The 15,833-nt window shown below is 29.8% G+C and overlaps 1 protein-coding gene across 3 annotated transcripts; it reads left to right on the forward strand.

Moving 5' to 3' along the window:
- Positions 1-2,316: 2,316 nt before the first annotated feature.
- LOC106691119 (uncharacterized) lies at positions 2,317-15,828 on the forward strand. Of its 3 annotated transcripts, none has more exons than XM_014436784.3 (9): positions 2,317-2,470; positions 6,909-6,995; positions 8,545-8,669; positions 10,573-10,723; positions 10,858-10,994; positions 11,714-11,846; positions 11,961-12,081; positions 14,140-14,290; positions 15,543-15,828. In XM_014436784.3, exons 1-9 carry the CDS (start codon positions 2,418-2,420, stop codon positions 15,581-15,583), a joined length of 999 nt encoding a protein of 332 aa, XP_014292270.1. In that variant the 5' UTR covers positions 2,317-2,417; the 3' UTR covers positions 15,584-15,828. The 3 variants fall into 3 exon arrangements, with proteins under 3 accessions (XP_014292270.1, XP_014292272.1, XP_014292271.1); XM_014436786.2 differs by lacking the exon at positions 2,317-2,470 and adding an exon at positions 3,160-3,288; XM_014436785.3 differs by lacking the exon at positions 2,317-2,470 and adding an exon at positions 3,602-3,720.
- The last annotated feature ends 5 nt before the right edge of the window (positions 15,829-15,833 follow it).

Consider the following 15,833-nt stretch of genomic DNA (forward strand, 5'->3'; position numbering starts at 1 on the left):
TATCTATGTTATACAATTTAACTATTTTTTGAAAAAATGTTTTGTTGGGGTGGCCCAAAATTGTTTACAAATTAGGATCCTTAATCATCTTAATACGCTTCTGAAACAAAGGTTTTAGGACAGTTTGATTTGCGTTCTTCAACATGATGTCTGCCTGATTCAATACGTATACAGTCGGTTACTGCTCTTATTCTTAAGAGATAACATTAACCGGCATTTTGAGAATTGTTTAAAATATCGTAAACACTTCTGGGAAAAAATCAAATTATTTCGGCGGATGCCCTTGGTGATTGCCAACTAGCCTACCTGGCCGAACTGGGCCTGACAGGTGAGTTCTGTTTCAGGTAGTCTTGCTTTTAACGACCAGGAGATATTAAAGAGCAACTTCAGCAAACGGCCGTAGCTCTAACATTACTGCCACTGAGCCAAAGACTATAGAAGTTGTCCATTGAAAAAATGCTAAGGCTTAGGTGCTATACAGTACCACCAATGAAGTTCTGCGCGAAATGAAAGTGTTAAAAGACAGTAGAAGTTGGGGATCCCTACCGAAAGGAGCAAAAAGTAACTATTCATGAAATTCATACAGAAAACTGATTATTTTTCTTTGAAGCTCGTATAAGCAAAATTTTAGCCTGAGTTACTAGGCACAAAACGTCCTTCAATGGTTTTTGAAAATGAAATAGGGTTCTCGTAGGGCTCTTGGCGGTTTGTGTCTACATAGGAAGACATGGCTGAGCTCTCAGAGATCATTTTGAGCGATCTTTGATAATAAACGCTGATTGTAGCTTTTATACGTTACGTACTTTCTCAGTTTTATAGCAGCATGCTGACGTTTTCTTGGAATAACAGCATCTCTTCTGTCATTGAAAGAACTTGTTTAAGAGAGGTTTCATCAATGTTACAACGCGTATTATTTTGAATTGTAGTAAGGAGTTGTTTGAACATAATTTTCTGAATAAAAATGATGTATCATTTTCAAGTTACGATAAAATCTTCGTTTGCAGCTGTTTGTTTTGAGTTCCCTAAATGTGTGATATCCTAGCAATCTCGCACTTGAAATACTTATTCAAGCTGGAATTCTAGAACTTTAGGAAGTGCTCGGGTGAGTGCCTTGATTTTTACCTTTTCTGCAATCCTATAGATCTGCTTCTGATCAGCTGAAATATTTTTCGAACTGGCGGGGCCAGGTGCTATGGCTAACGAAAAAATATATTGTTATATTCAGAAATGCATTCTTTTAGTTAAAAAGGCTCAATTGATGTCTTCTTGTCCACTAAAAGCTAGTCTCGTACACGCAGTGACTCTCTATTGCCTTTTCACACCCAGATAAATCACTACTCAAATCTCAGCAATCATAATCAGTCCAAAACCAATCCACTAAAATCAGTCCAATTCTTAGGAAGTGGCGAGCTAAACACATACAAGTGGATCAGACTATCACTATTTTGGAAATGTATATTGTATTATTATTTCATTCTGTCTCCTCTGTGACTCTTGTCCTTTATCTCCTAGCGCGTAGTTGAGGGCGAATCTAACTTGGTTATATCTGCCGTTTCGCAAGGATGTATAGTGCATTTCTATAGAACTTGCTACCCTCTCAAATGCCTTGTAGAGAATAATATCCATTTCTGCAACGACCTAAACCAAATACTTTTAGGACTTGTCAACCCCTGCACGGTCGCAGGCGAATGACTTAAACAGTTTAATTTCCATCGTGCAGGTGTTTGAGGCACATATCTTTAAAACTCGCCGATCGTACATGGTTTGTAGATTGATCCTATACAACGTCCTTTCAAATCACCTCTTCTCCAGCAAACTTAACCGTATTGAATACGCATTGTCTGAGACCTTCAGATGTTAGTTCACATCATCCCTTAAATCGGTGCCTGGAGTTAATACATATCAACAGTTTAACCCGTTAATGTTACTAAATATATTTCTGAAACACTTATTAACTACTAAACTAGTAAACAAAAAATGTTTACTTTATTTTTAATAGTGCTTCGAGACTGTAGTAATAAAATTGCAAAATAATGGGATTCTTAGAAATATTAACACATTTTAGACGCTTCATAAAGTTAAGAACTTTATTATTATTCTAGGACTGCACTTGTTCTTTTCTCTACTTACTACGACCAATACAATTATTTGTCCAAGACGAGAAGCTTCTCATTAACTTATTTTCTAAAATTCGTTTTATGTTTAAATATTTTCTATATTACTTACTTACTTAAAAATTATTTTTCTTGATGTTACCTTAATAACTTATTTTTGATGCCTAAAACTATCTTGGTAAAAATATTCTTTCTTTTAATAATAGGCAAGGTTGCATCATCTGTCTTTGTGACCTCTGTGTGTTATCATGTAATCTTAACTTTGTGCAGGACAGTTTTCTGATTTCAAATTTCACATAAACAATGCCTGTATATGACTTCATTAGGGGAATTTTAGGGCTTCCTACCAGAGAAAAGTAAGTTCTTATTTTCCAGTTCTAATTTAATTGAATACAATCTATTAATGTCATTGTTGTGGACGATTTGTGAATGATTATTTTCTGATTACAAGTGTTAACAACTTATGTTTGTCATTACTTCAGTACCACAGGGATAAACTATGTTATATTCAAAGTTTTTAATGTATGAAGCTGCATTGGAGCCCGAAATTAATAACTTTAATGTCTTTTTAACAGTTAACTGTTGTAAAAGCATATTTCATATTAAAATGATTTTGGTTTATCCTCCTCAATGTAAAGAAAAAGTAATATTATGGAAATTTATTTAACTAAACCAATGTTTTTAAGTTTTTAATTCGACCTTAATACAGTTCTGGCAGTTACACTGATTGTTAAATTGCAATGGATAGTTGTAAGATTTTTTAATTGATTATGTCTAAAAAATGTAAGAATTGGTCTATCGATGTTAGTTATGTATATAATGTTTTATGTCTTTTTGACCGTTTCTCTTTAACACAGTTTTCCTTAATTGTCGTGGGTGAAGCTTATATCATATTTATTAAATATAAAATATTTGGATATTTTACTTTTAATTGTAGTGAATTTAACCTCCAATATAGGGAAATTCAAAACTTATTTATATTATTATTGTTGCTTTAATTAGATCACTCGCTATCAACTTCCAAACTCACTTGGAAAAGACATTCCCTATCCCTACCCAATGGATCCTTTTCAGTTGAAATCGGTTCTATACCAACTTGTAGCACTCAGTATAAGTGAGTTCGAATTTGCTGCCACGGGAGCTTGTTTTATGAACTAGTACCATGATTTTTCTAGTAAGTAGTTAATGTTTTACTGTCATTAAACTGTAAAGTAATCATTTTAAATGTAAAACATACATCTGTGAGAGTTTTTGATTATATGAGTTAATTAATATTAAAGTAATTTATTCATAATAAATAATATTTAGTTACATATAATAGCTGTAACTTCAAAACACATGTTCCACTTCAGCCAATTTCTTATTGAAAATGAAAATCCTCTAATTTCAATAATACAAGGGTTTTAAACTTGATTTTTTTTTATTTTGAAAATGAAAAACAACTAATCCCATAGGCCTGAGTACACTTGTTTATTTTAGTCATGTGTTTTTGTCCTTATATGCCTTTATTGGGCACTTGTCAAAAGGTTAGTTACTAACTGTGATTTGAGGGGTTGGTGCTTTAGGTTTGGAATCATCCAATGGCCTAATTAGTAGGATAATTTTGGTTAGTAGACTGTTTTCTTTTTTTTTTTAAGTCATAATAGTTTTATTATTTCTTGCAGTTGTGCTTGTTACTTCTTTGTTTCCAGTGTAAATTAAAATCCTAAATCTTTATATTTGCCTTTGACATTGTCTTTCTTAGGGGTCTAAGTAGTCTATTCATACTGCTTTAACGCTAAAGTTTAGATGACTTTTGCTGTTTAGCTGTTTAGTTATGATAATAGGTTTGTTCCAAGGACCAGTGATTTTTTCACTAAATATTGAAAACCGGAATGAGAATTTCAGTAAAGTAAGTAAAGAAAAAATTGTTTTATGAAAGAAAGAAATGAGTTTCATTTTATATCGCCCTCTGAAACCTTTTTAATGCCATTTTTCAAAGAAATTAAAAATTAGAAATTTTTCATCTTGATTTATCTGGAGGATTTTTTTTTCTTTTGCTGACCATTGTTCATAACTCTTCTACAGTTTATTTAATTCCAACGTTAATAAAACTGATGCAAAGCTGTATGTCTGATCTTTTAACCTACATTAGCAAAATTTAGATTTAATTTTATACTACCTTATATGGTCATAATATCAATCAAATATTAGTTTTAAATAGTCTTCAGTTCTGATTTGTTTTTTTAGATCCGGTCTGTGCCCTTTGTTGTAGAGGTAACAGAGGCCTTAATCACCCAAAACACAGTTTCATAAAGATTGGTTGAGTCATATTGAAGTTGTTTCTATTTTTTTTATTTCTCAATATTCTTTTTAAAGCGGATATTTTTGGCCACAAAAATTTATTTTCCTTTTTTTTTTTTTCACAAATCCTTATTGAAACGTTTCTTGATGTGCTAAAAACTAATATAAACTTCGTTTCACTCCTAAAGATCTTTGTCTTTGATAGGCCAGTCTGTCCAAATTGTTTCATATCCAAATCGTACTCATATTGAAGAACAGTGAGATTTCATTAGGACTACTCATATTTTATATAGTAAATATATGTCAACATCATGGATAAATAAATTATCTCAATCGAGAAAAAAAGAATTAACTAAATTGGACCAGTATTAATGATAATACAGTGAATTTATAATTCCCCAATTTCTGCAGTAGAAAAATAGTTATGGCCAAGTTTAAATATTTTTAGTATTATATTAAGAAAATATACAATTTTTGCAGTTAATATATACCAATCTATTTTTTCATTTTTCATATTTGAGTGTTATTAGTTAAGTGATTAAATTTCCTGCAAAAAAAAAATCATTTAATTCGGACAATTATTAGCTAATATACAGCCTATTGAACATTTATCCATATTTCTTTAAAAAAATGTATAATTTAGGCAGGTTCTTTTTGGATTTTGGAATTACCAGCTTTATTTAAGGCTGATTTCATGAATTGTTGAAAGAATATTTAGGAAATTTATGTTTTTATAAGAATAATGTTGATATCAATATATGGTAAATGAATGTTGTTTAAAAGTAAAAAAATATAGTTTTATAGTTGACCATAGTAGATTGTAGGAGTACTGCCTGGGTGGTGATCAGTGAAGGTACAAAATAGTAAAAGATTATAATTAAATATTATTTATTTTACTATTTTGTAGCGTTATTGACCACCACCTGAACTATCTTCCAACTAGTAAAAAATTGTAATTAACAAACAATTTAATGTTGAAGAAGTTTTAAATTTTGCAGTTACCATGTTTTACTACCGAATAGCTCATATCAAATCACTGCATGAACCATTTTCTAGATCTAAATAAATATAGGTGTTGCATTTTAAGATATTAAGATTAAGAAAAGTATTCATTCATTTTACTGTTATGCAACAAATACTAACTTAAAAAGTAGCCTTTATGATCAGAGAGATGTGCAAATCTGAACAATGACTTTATGGAAAATACTGTATAACTGTACTTTATAAATGTTTTAGTATGAAGAGAAAGGGGGGGAGGAAGAAGAGAAATATTTCTTGTATCTTAACAATAATTCCTTCAATGGTTTATACAAGCTCTGCTTTTTATGATCATTGTTGTTGTATGTTTAGTTTTATTTAAACTTGTTAACACATTCATAAAAGATTATTAGTAAAAAGAATTTTAATACATACAGGCTCAAAAACATTTTATATAATGCATAATTATATGCATATTTTTTGAATGTTTTTTCAATGTCAATCATAATAAATTACTAAAGGAAGACCCAAATATGAAACAAAATTAGTGTAAAGGCTTAAGTGGAGGCTAATAAGCATTATCAATTAATTAAAATTGAATATACTTAAATAATTTAATCACACAGATGAAAAAAATACACCCATGGGTTCTAATTAAAAAAAAAAAGAAGAAAAAGGCAAATCTTTTCACTAACACTATGTTCTTCAAAAGCGAGTCAGAACAGAGTTGTCAAATTATATGTCTTATTTAAATTTTTCTAGAAAGTAAAACAAATTTAATAAGAAACAGTCACCTTTGTTGGGAATAACAGTAAGATATGTGATAGTGTTTCCTACTATAATATCTTTAAATGTCATTTTCACACAAATGATATTGGGAGTGGTGGAGTGGGAGTGAAGTGAGAGATCATTTATAAAAACGGAAAATAAAGTTGGTGAGAGAAAGGATCCTTGAGGTACTCCTCACAAGATTAGTGGTGATGAGGGGGGTTTGGAAAAGGGATATGTGGAAATGTAAATTCTACAGAGTCTTACTTAGACTTTTGAAAAATCAAAGAGGATAAGGATTCTTGAGGTGTGTAGGTCTTGAGAAATTTATAACAAAGCAGATTGTGTAGAGTAATCAAAGTAGAATTCCGATATTAGGTAGAATTCTTCTTAATCTGGAAAAGATTAAGGAGTACATTTGGTCATAGTCAAATTTGGGGAAAACAAGAGAGGAAATTAAGAGTTGACGGGTTTTAAGTGGAAGGAGATAACAGATTTTATTGAATCCGTGATTCTATTGATTGCATTCTGTTGAATGAATTCATGCTAAATAAAGCACAAACTCAAGTATATGACCATCATCATCATCATTTGTTTCACTTCATAAATGGCACTAATGTTGTAATAATTTCCATTTTAATGCACTTTGTCACACCATTGGATTGGAGAACATACATTGAATATATTCGCTTGATAATCATGATAATTATACCTCAATATTTATTTGCAATTATTTTTATTAATGCAGTTTTGAATAATTTTTAGGAATAATGAAAATTGGTTTAAGAAACCTACTATCATTGGGGATTATGAGGATGATGATGAAGACCTAATAATCCATGATGAATATAGGTAGGGAAAGTTACTTAATATTTCTGATATAGGTATTTATTTAGCGATTTATTTTTATTATTCTTGAATGTGCATCTGCCTCCTTTAACAGCTTATTTTTGAGAAATAAAGAGTAAGGTGCATAAATATATATATAAAGTTTGTTGTATATAATTAAGTTAAATATTATGCATTCTTTTTACTTCTTTTACCATCTTTGATTGGAAAATTTGGGTAGTTGGTCTAATCCTTTTTATATAGAGTTGGCCAATAAGTCCTTTCGGTTTTTATATTTATGTTATGTTTATAGTACATCCCATTTTTTCTGATGCAATTAATCCCAACAGAGGATTGTTTATCCTATTTGTAATATGTAAACAGTCATGTCTGTTGACACATGTTAAGATTAGGTCAGTATTGTGTTTGTGATCCAGCTGAGAAGATGGACGGAAATATCATGCATAATAGGCATATTGATGTTAAGGCAATATTCGAATAAATCCATCCCAATCATTGCAGAGGCCCTAGACGTATCACATACAAGCATAGAAAATCATTTTCGGTAGCTCGGCTATGTTTCTAGGCTTGATGTTTGGATCCCCTTATTCTCTGACCAAAGCCAACTTGGCAACACGCATTTCCATTTGCGATTCACTGTTGAAACGTCAAGAAAATGATCCATTTCTTAAAAGACTTGTTACAGTGGATAAAAAGTGGAATGTCTACGATGATGTGGTGCAAACAAAATCTTGGAGACCCAGCAACGAACCATCTGGAACCACATCTAAAGCAGGATTGTACCCAAAGAAAATAATGCTTTCTCTATGGTAGGATTTCAAGGGTGTGATTTTTTTATGAGCTGTTGCCACACACAAGGTGTATCGATCAATTCCACTCTATACTGCTCACAGTTAACAAAATTGGATGAATCGATTCGAGGAAAATTCCCAGAACTGGCAAATCAAAAGGGTGTCATCTTCCATCATGACAACGCTAGGCCCCACACTTCATTAGTCACCCGCAATAAATTGTTAGGTTTACCTTGCTCCTAGTGTTTACCACTTATTCTGGTCTCTACAAAATTCCTTAAGTGGAAAACAGTTAGAAAACGAACAGGGTGTCAGAGAGCACCTTAATCACTTTTTCGCTAATAAACCACAGACATTCTATGAACATGGGATTAATCAGCTGTTGAAGAGATGGAGTAAGGTAATTGAAAATTATGGACTAATGTCCATGTAATGTAATGTAATCATTGTAAATTAAAATAAATATAATGTACAAAATATACTTAGTTTTCTTTCACCCAAAAAAACAGAAAGGACTTATTTACCAACCCTATATATTGTAGATATTTATTATTATTTTTTTCATCTTACTTAAGCAACCTGTTTTAAAGTCTTCTAAGTTTAAAAATAGTATTTTTTGCTCCTTACTAATATATTACAAAAAATGTATAAAGAAACAAAGACTGTTTTTTTTTTGTAGTTATAATAAATATTTATTGATTAAGTTAATTAGAAACTAACATTAAAATCATTTGTAATGTCTTCATTTTTGATCTTTTCAGACATGAAGGCCCTTTTGGTTTCAATGTTTTCTCTGGAAACATGCATGATATACATAAATATTTTCAGCAACAAATGAATGAAATTTTTAGGAATTTTGAAAGCCCCTGGTTTAGTAATCCTGGCAGTAAGTAAGCTTAATAATTTATTAGAATGTATAAATAGAGGCAATCTTTTTTGCTTACTTTTGTTTTCGTTCCATAGTGTATATATAAGTTAAGGCATGAGTGTAATTGTCAACTGACAGGTCAAATCAGCTGTACTGGACTGATTAAAGCCATTCTATTTCTGGAATCCACACGAGTCATTCCATATCCTTTTATTCACTGTTTTCTCTTGACAATACTTAAGTTTTATATATATATATATATATATATAATGTATGTAGCAGGTACATCAATAGACCAGTCTTTGAGTTGTCTTTATATGCTTCATTTCACCCTTTGCACCCCTTTCTCTCCTTTATTTTAAGTTTTTAATTTGGTGAATTATAAGTGGTGCCGAAACCCTTAACCTTTAGATACAGATGGATGTGGAAATAGAAAGAAAGTGGTAGAAAAAACCTATTCACTCTGGAAGATATATACACTACACCAGCCAATGTCCAAAAAGTTATTAAAAAAGTGTTTTTCTTGTTGTGGGGCATGACTATGTTAACAATAAAGTTGCGAAACATCGCCATAACAAAGTTGTATCATTGACTGATCCTCAAGACCCACCAAAAAAAAAATATGTACCTACAACCTTGTTATGTACCTCGTTGCTGATCCGTCGATAGTCGGTTTTTGGACACAGATCAAAGGCGGTTCGTGAGAGCACTTGTGTAGCATCTCTACCTCTACTATTGTTCTTTGTTTAGTTGCAACTGAGAGCTGTTAGGAGGTTGAAGGTGTTTGTTGTTACTTGTTATAAGTTTTGTATTTAATTTCATTTATTTATATTTAATTTCTTTTCATTTTCTTTTTTCTTTTGTAATATAATCCCAGTACAATTACTGAAACCACTTGTGCATCCTTCATGTTTGCTTCTCTGAAAAACACAGACATGTGGATGGTCCGCTCGGTCGTTTCCTTTGTTGTTGTTAGCCAATATGCAAATCCGCCTTTATGAGTTTCTAAGAAAAGGAAGGTGTAATTATTATATTCCTGTCATAGTTAATGGTTTTTAGGAATAAGAATTAAGATTTTATCATAATTTTAAGTAATTATTTACAATTTATAGGTAATTTTCTTATGAAATTGAATTATTATTGGTATTTATTTGTAATTGAATTTATTTTATAAGTAAACAGCATGTTTGTAACTATTTTTACATAATTTAAATATTTTGTGATTTTAAATGTTAAAATAACTTTTGTAATATATGAATTTGAACATCATAAATTTCACAAGGTCATGTAAATTGGAAAATATTGTTGACCTTGAATAAAACAAGTGCTTTAAACAATGTTTTATTAAATGCAAGATATATATCATATAACATTAAATTATATATTCATATATACAAATAACTGAAGTTCATTAAAAATTAAAAGGAGTTCATAATGTATTATTTTGAACATAAACTTATACTAAATTAGTGAAATTGGTTAAAAAAAGACATTCATCTTGGCCTCAACGTACCAGACAGAATATTTTCATCAGTCACTTTCTGTTTTTAAAGTCCTTCACTGATATTACCCTTAACGAGGCTAAAAGAAACTGCAGAAATAACATTATAAAATAAAACAAGAAATAGATTCATTGCAATATTTTTGTAGTTAATACTTGATAATATTTTTTAAATTCTTAATAACTTTATTTTTCACTTAAATTGATTTTTTTGTGATGTAACTTCGTATACCTTTAAATGCAAAACAAGTTTTTACTAGGAATTGGTTATGAATATAATTTGGAAACTACTTAAAATATGGAGATCTAATTCCTGTAATTAAGTTAATTAAGCTTACGAAACTGATAAATTAAATAATTATTCTTAACTTTATCTCGTATCCTATAGAAAGTACATCATTATTTTTTTCTTAATTTCAGATAGCAACTTTTTTGGAGCAATTGATCATGGTGATTTCGATGGTAATCCTGACATGAAGGAATCTGAAAAACCAAGGAATAAATTTTTGAAACCTCCTCATGAACGAAATGATTCATCGCCCCAGAATGATGGGAATAATTCGCAAGCAGTGTTAGTTTTATTTTATGTAAATGCTGCCTCATATCTTTTAGGAGTTCATGTTTGTTCTATTGACTGTGGTATTCAATAACTAACTACAAAGATTTTTATTGTATATTATATGAAATTTTTTGTTTATTTTTCAGTCAGGTTCCTCAAGATAGAAGCTCTGGTTTTGGAGGTTTCTTTTCTAGTGATCCATTAGAATTTCACAAATTTTTTGAACAGCAGATTGATGATATTATGAAAAGATTTTCTTCATCATTTTTTCGCTTCGATGAAGGTAAAGATTATTAAAAATTATTTTGTCAATAAATGACAACATAAATAATGTAGCAATATTTTTTTAAACTAGATTCTTTTAGTAAGTTTACTGGTATAAACCTTTATCAATCGTTCAATTTCATATTTTGTCACTGTGAATTATCTGTCTAAAAAATCTAAACCTCTACAAAATATTCCCACTCTCTACAAACCTCTACAAAATATATACCCTTATTATTGTGACCTATTCTCTCCCTGGGGCAAATACTTATTCAAGAGCAATACATCATATAAAACTTAAAGATAGACAATCTTCTATGTAATCTATCCAATATGCTATATTCTGTATCCAATCTTCCATATGTATTTCATTTTGAGAAATATCCTTTAAGGGAAATCCTTTCCGTTTTGTATGCTTACATACAGTATTTATCATAATTCATTTTTCCCCCCTTAATCTCAAAAAGAGAAGAATAGAAAACTTTAAAAAACCATTACTATTATTGATCAAGTTTATCAAAAACCTATTATTCATGGTGACATTAAAATTGATGATTTCCTGTTCTAATATAGACGGAAATTTTAAATATGCCTAAATTAGGTATTAAATTGCTAGGAGCTTGTAGTTTAGTATTTTTTTAAAGAATATTTCTGGAATCTTTTCATGCATGAGAATTGAAGAAAAAAACTGAAGACAATTTTTGTTGAAATGATAATCCATTACCAATATGTCATCAGGTGACACCTTTGGACTCCCAGATGAGAACCCTGGAAGAGTTGAGGAATTCATTCATCCAAGAAATAAGTTCTTCAAACCATCTTATGAACATCCCCAAGGTTTTATCAAACCAGATTCTGACATTGATAACGAGTAAGATAATTTTAATTCTCATCATTGTTTTTATTAAATTCTAGTCAGTTTTGCTTTATATTATCAATGTATTTTTTATCATTTATGTTATTTAAATTATTATTGTATACGCAGGTCTTATGCTCCAAAAGTATTTGGAAAACTGTTAGACAAAGAGCCGGTCCAACCTCCGACTAGTCCATTTATTTCGAGGAGCATGGTAACTACCCATCAAAGGAAAATCCTCCCAAATGGGGTAAGTTTTAAGTCTTCTGCCATATTTGAGAGATAAATAATAGTAAAAATAAATTTGTTTTAACTATTTTATTGTTAAGTATATATTATTTACTGCAACTTTGTATTGGTTATAAAATAATAAAGCAAATTGAGTATTGTAGCTTCAAATACTTTTGGTTAATTATTTTAAATGATAAATATTTGTATTTAACCAAGAGAAAAAAAAAATAACCCCTCAAGATTTGAGGTTTTACATTTTAAGATTTATAGGATCCAAAAATCAAATGAAAAAATCTTTTCATCCCTAAATATTCATCGGAACTGCTGGGCCAATTTTTTTTTTTTAGGTTTTGCTTGTAAGTCACAGGTCTATTACTATCTTTTTTTGTTTTAAAATAGTGGTCATTTAGAGGTTTCATGCAGCTATGATAGAGGAAACATTTGGTTTTGGAATCATCCCAAAGCCTTAGACCAATTTATTTTTTTTTTGTATGGTATTGACTTCCGAAACCTATGAACCGAATATGGTACTCAGTGTGCAGTAGGTACTGTATAATAGATGAAAAACATGTTTTTCGATTTTCGGCCACTCCTTAAAGCCCTTTAACTTATCGTACATAGAATAAATCCTCAAGGATCTGGAACAAAAGCTATAAAAAAAATTTTTATTATTTCTGTCAACACTTTATTGGTAATTAAAGTCCCTAGAAAAAGGTAAAAAAACAGATGTGTTCAGATGAATTGAGTCATTATTTATCTTAGTATCCATCTTATTGATTTTTTTGAGGATGGAAACTTGTTAACTTTTTATTAGTTGTTCAAATTAATATTGTGAAACATTCCAGATCCATGTTTTAAAGATAATTATGTTCTTTACTAAACTAATCTAAAAAAAAAAAAAAAAAAAATCCTCATCAGACTAATATTAGCAAAGATACACCAAACAATTTTTGTATTGAACTTAGTACCTTAAGGAGTAAGGAAAGTCATGTGAGTGGACATACCAGACATTTTTTCAAACCTTGTGTAATAACTGCAAAACATTTTTTTATTGTTCGTTATTTACTAATATAATATATAATTAATTTATTTAATAAACAATTGCATAATAATTTGTAATAACTCAATATAGATAACATTAATGCTCATTTAAACTTTACTGTTTCATGGGTAGATATTGGTTTTGACCTAAATCATTGGTTGTTAGGCAATTATATTTAAACCATGCTAGTGCTTATTGATTGTTATAATAAATAACAATTGTAAGCTTTAGCAAAATCTGAGGTGATACTTACAAAAAGCATTACCCTCATACTTCTCTCCTATCCACAAAATTCCATTTTACAAGGTCCAGACTCCCATCTATGCTTCAGCCTATCCTCTTTCACTTTCAATGAAACACTATATTATTTTATATCCTAAATTCTTTAGTGTTTTATTATATGTATTTGATCCAGATATTTTACTAAGTATATCCAGCACTGTATTTTCTAAGATCTTATTGTATTATTATTATAGACCTCACTTTTTCATATAGAATGGCGAGAAGTATAATAGTTTTGTAGATAAGCATTTTCCTCCTTTACTTGTGATTTTATTCTGTCTTTGATTGTGTTTCTTGTAGATATTTCAGGCTTCAGATTTATGATTGTATGAACTGTTAACTTATTCCCACTTATGAACTGTTAAATCTTTATCATTATAGTTTCTACTTTAAGCTATACATTTTGTTTTATCAGTATTTACCCTGAGCCCTGCTTCTTTACAGACTTTCTTGTTATTTTATTTTTTTTTTTACAGACTCATTGTCGTTTTTATTCATTAGTTTTCACATCATCAGTTTTTATTGGAAATTACTAAAAGAATTTAGCTATCAAGACTTTCTTTTGTTTTATTATTTAATATAATTTATTCTATAATCATCAACTTTATATCTTTCATATAGAACGAATGGTCATCAGATTTAATATATGTAACTCCACCACTTACAAATATCATAATATAATAAATTTTGATAAATAATCTCTTCAGATTTCAAGATAAATTGTCTGATAAAATTATGTTATGTATATTTTAGGGTATTGAAGAAAAGCGAAAGTCAGTTAAAGATGGAAAAGAAGAAGTTACAGTATCACGTCAGATGGGCGACCTTAAACATGTAATTACCACTATTAAAATGCCTGATGGATCAAAAACAAAAAATGAGGAATTCATTAATTTTGATGAAGGTATAATTTGAGTTATCTTAATATGGTATTTAAATCCAGTCTAAGTCCCATTGAAGAATTTTCAGAGACTCCAGGTAGTCCCTTGTGCATTGCCTACCATCCCCAGAATATCTTCCCAATATTCATTATACAAAAATATTCTTGCTGTTGGGCAAACCTCCTGTCACTCACATCTTAAGTTTGCATCTCGAAGTTGGAGTTGTGCATCCTCAAATACTCATTACTCTCACAGGTGAGTCCCTGAAGGACAAAATAGCATCTATTGGTATTAAGAATTCTTTTGTCTATCTGTAGGGATAATTCATTAGAAGAACTTATAATTCTTTTCAGATAAGTGAATTATCTGCTTTCTGAAGTTAAGGGCCTATTTCTACTAACACCTGAGTTCTTCTATTGGTTCTCTTATCCTCATATATTTTGTTTTTCTTCATTGATGCATTGACCCATCTATTCTGCCAGGTTTTTCAAATTTTGATTCAGTATTCAAAATAAAAATTAATCAGTGACTAGATTGGAATTCCGTGTTGTAAATATTAAAAAAAAATAGAAATTTTGAAAAGTTGGTCACGCTTTTGGATTCACACACAGTAGGCCTTGAAGGGGCTTATTGGTAAGAACTGGTAAAGGTATCTGATAGTCCTTCGGGATGACCATTCTTATTTTACCTTTAAAATGTTATAGTAACTTGTAACATATTCTTCATCTTCCGGTAGTTTCATCACTTTATTTTTATCTATTTTCATTTTGTACAATAATTTCCTTTAATCATTCTATATATTCTTTTATTCATTGGTTGTTATCTTGTTTTTTTGTTCTTAGCCCTGATGAAGGCTGGATATTCTGGCCCTAACGTTGGCACTAATAAATAAGTTTTTAAACTTATTTATGTTATTCTCTGATTGCACCCCAAACCATCTTCTCCTCATCAAGTAAAGTGATTGTATCAGGATTATTACTAGGAAATTTTAAATTGAAATTAATTAATCAATATTTAAAGTGATCTTATCAAAGCTCTTAATTGTCAACATTTTTTACTATCATTTTTGAAGAGGTTTTATTAGTCAACAAGATTGGAATGTCCACTATCCATAAACAATTGCCTACCCAAAACATTACTCCTTGTCTCCAAATCATTTCGTTCACCACCTGTGGTTTCTGTTATATTTAAATATTTGTTTTCCTTTTAAGAAATGTTTTTTTTCTTGATTATATTATTATTTTTGATATATTTATTTATATATGTTTGTTTCAGGTCAGCTGGGAGATTTTTACAGATCTTGGAACAAAATGTAGAGCATCACACAAACAAGTTGTACTGGTCACGCTCAAAATTATTATTTTTTTCTGAAACGTACAAATTATATTTAATATTGATATTGTCTGAAAGTTTAAAGATTTTAATAATAGTGAGCTGATAACTTTAGATCATACTAGTATGTATTGTAAGTTTTCATTAGATTAGAAGCTTAATGGAAGGGATTTCATTTGATTTGTATGTTTGTAAAATTGTATATAAAATTGTATAATATTAATTAATATTTAT

Source organism: Halyomorpha halys, unplaced genomic scaffold (genome assembly GCF_000696795.3).
Source record: "Halyomorpha halys isolate HHAL.00 unplaced genomic scaffold, Hhal_1.1 Scaffold2090.1, whole genome shotgun sequence".
Taxonomy (NCBI): Eukaryota; Metazoa; Arthropoda; class Insecta; order Hemiptera; family Pentatomidae; genus Halyomorpha; species Halyomorpha halys.

What these genes read in the sequence shown, in the direction of transcription:
- LOC106691119 (XM_014436784.3), top strand. Translation starts at nt 2,418, where the DNA reads ATGCCTGTATATGACTTCATTAGGGGAATTTTAGGGCTTCCTACCAGA. An exon ending in CTGGTTTAGTAATCCTGGCA is followed by an intron (nt 8,670 to 10,572) that starts GTAAGTAAGCTT and finishes TCTTAATTTCAG; the next exon opens with ATAGCAACTTTTTTGGAGCA. An exon ending in ATTTTTTCGCTTCGATGAAG is followed by an intron (nt 10,995 to 11,713) that starts GTAAAGATTATT and finishes ATATGTCATCAG; the next exon opens with GTGACACCTTTGGACTCCCA.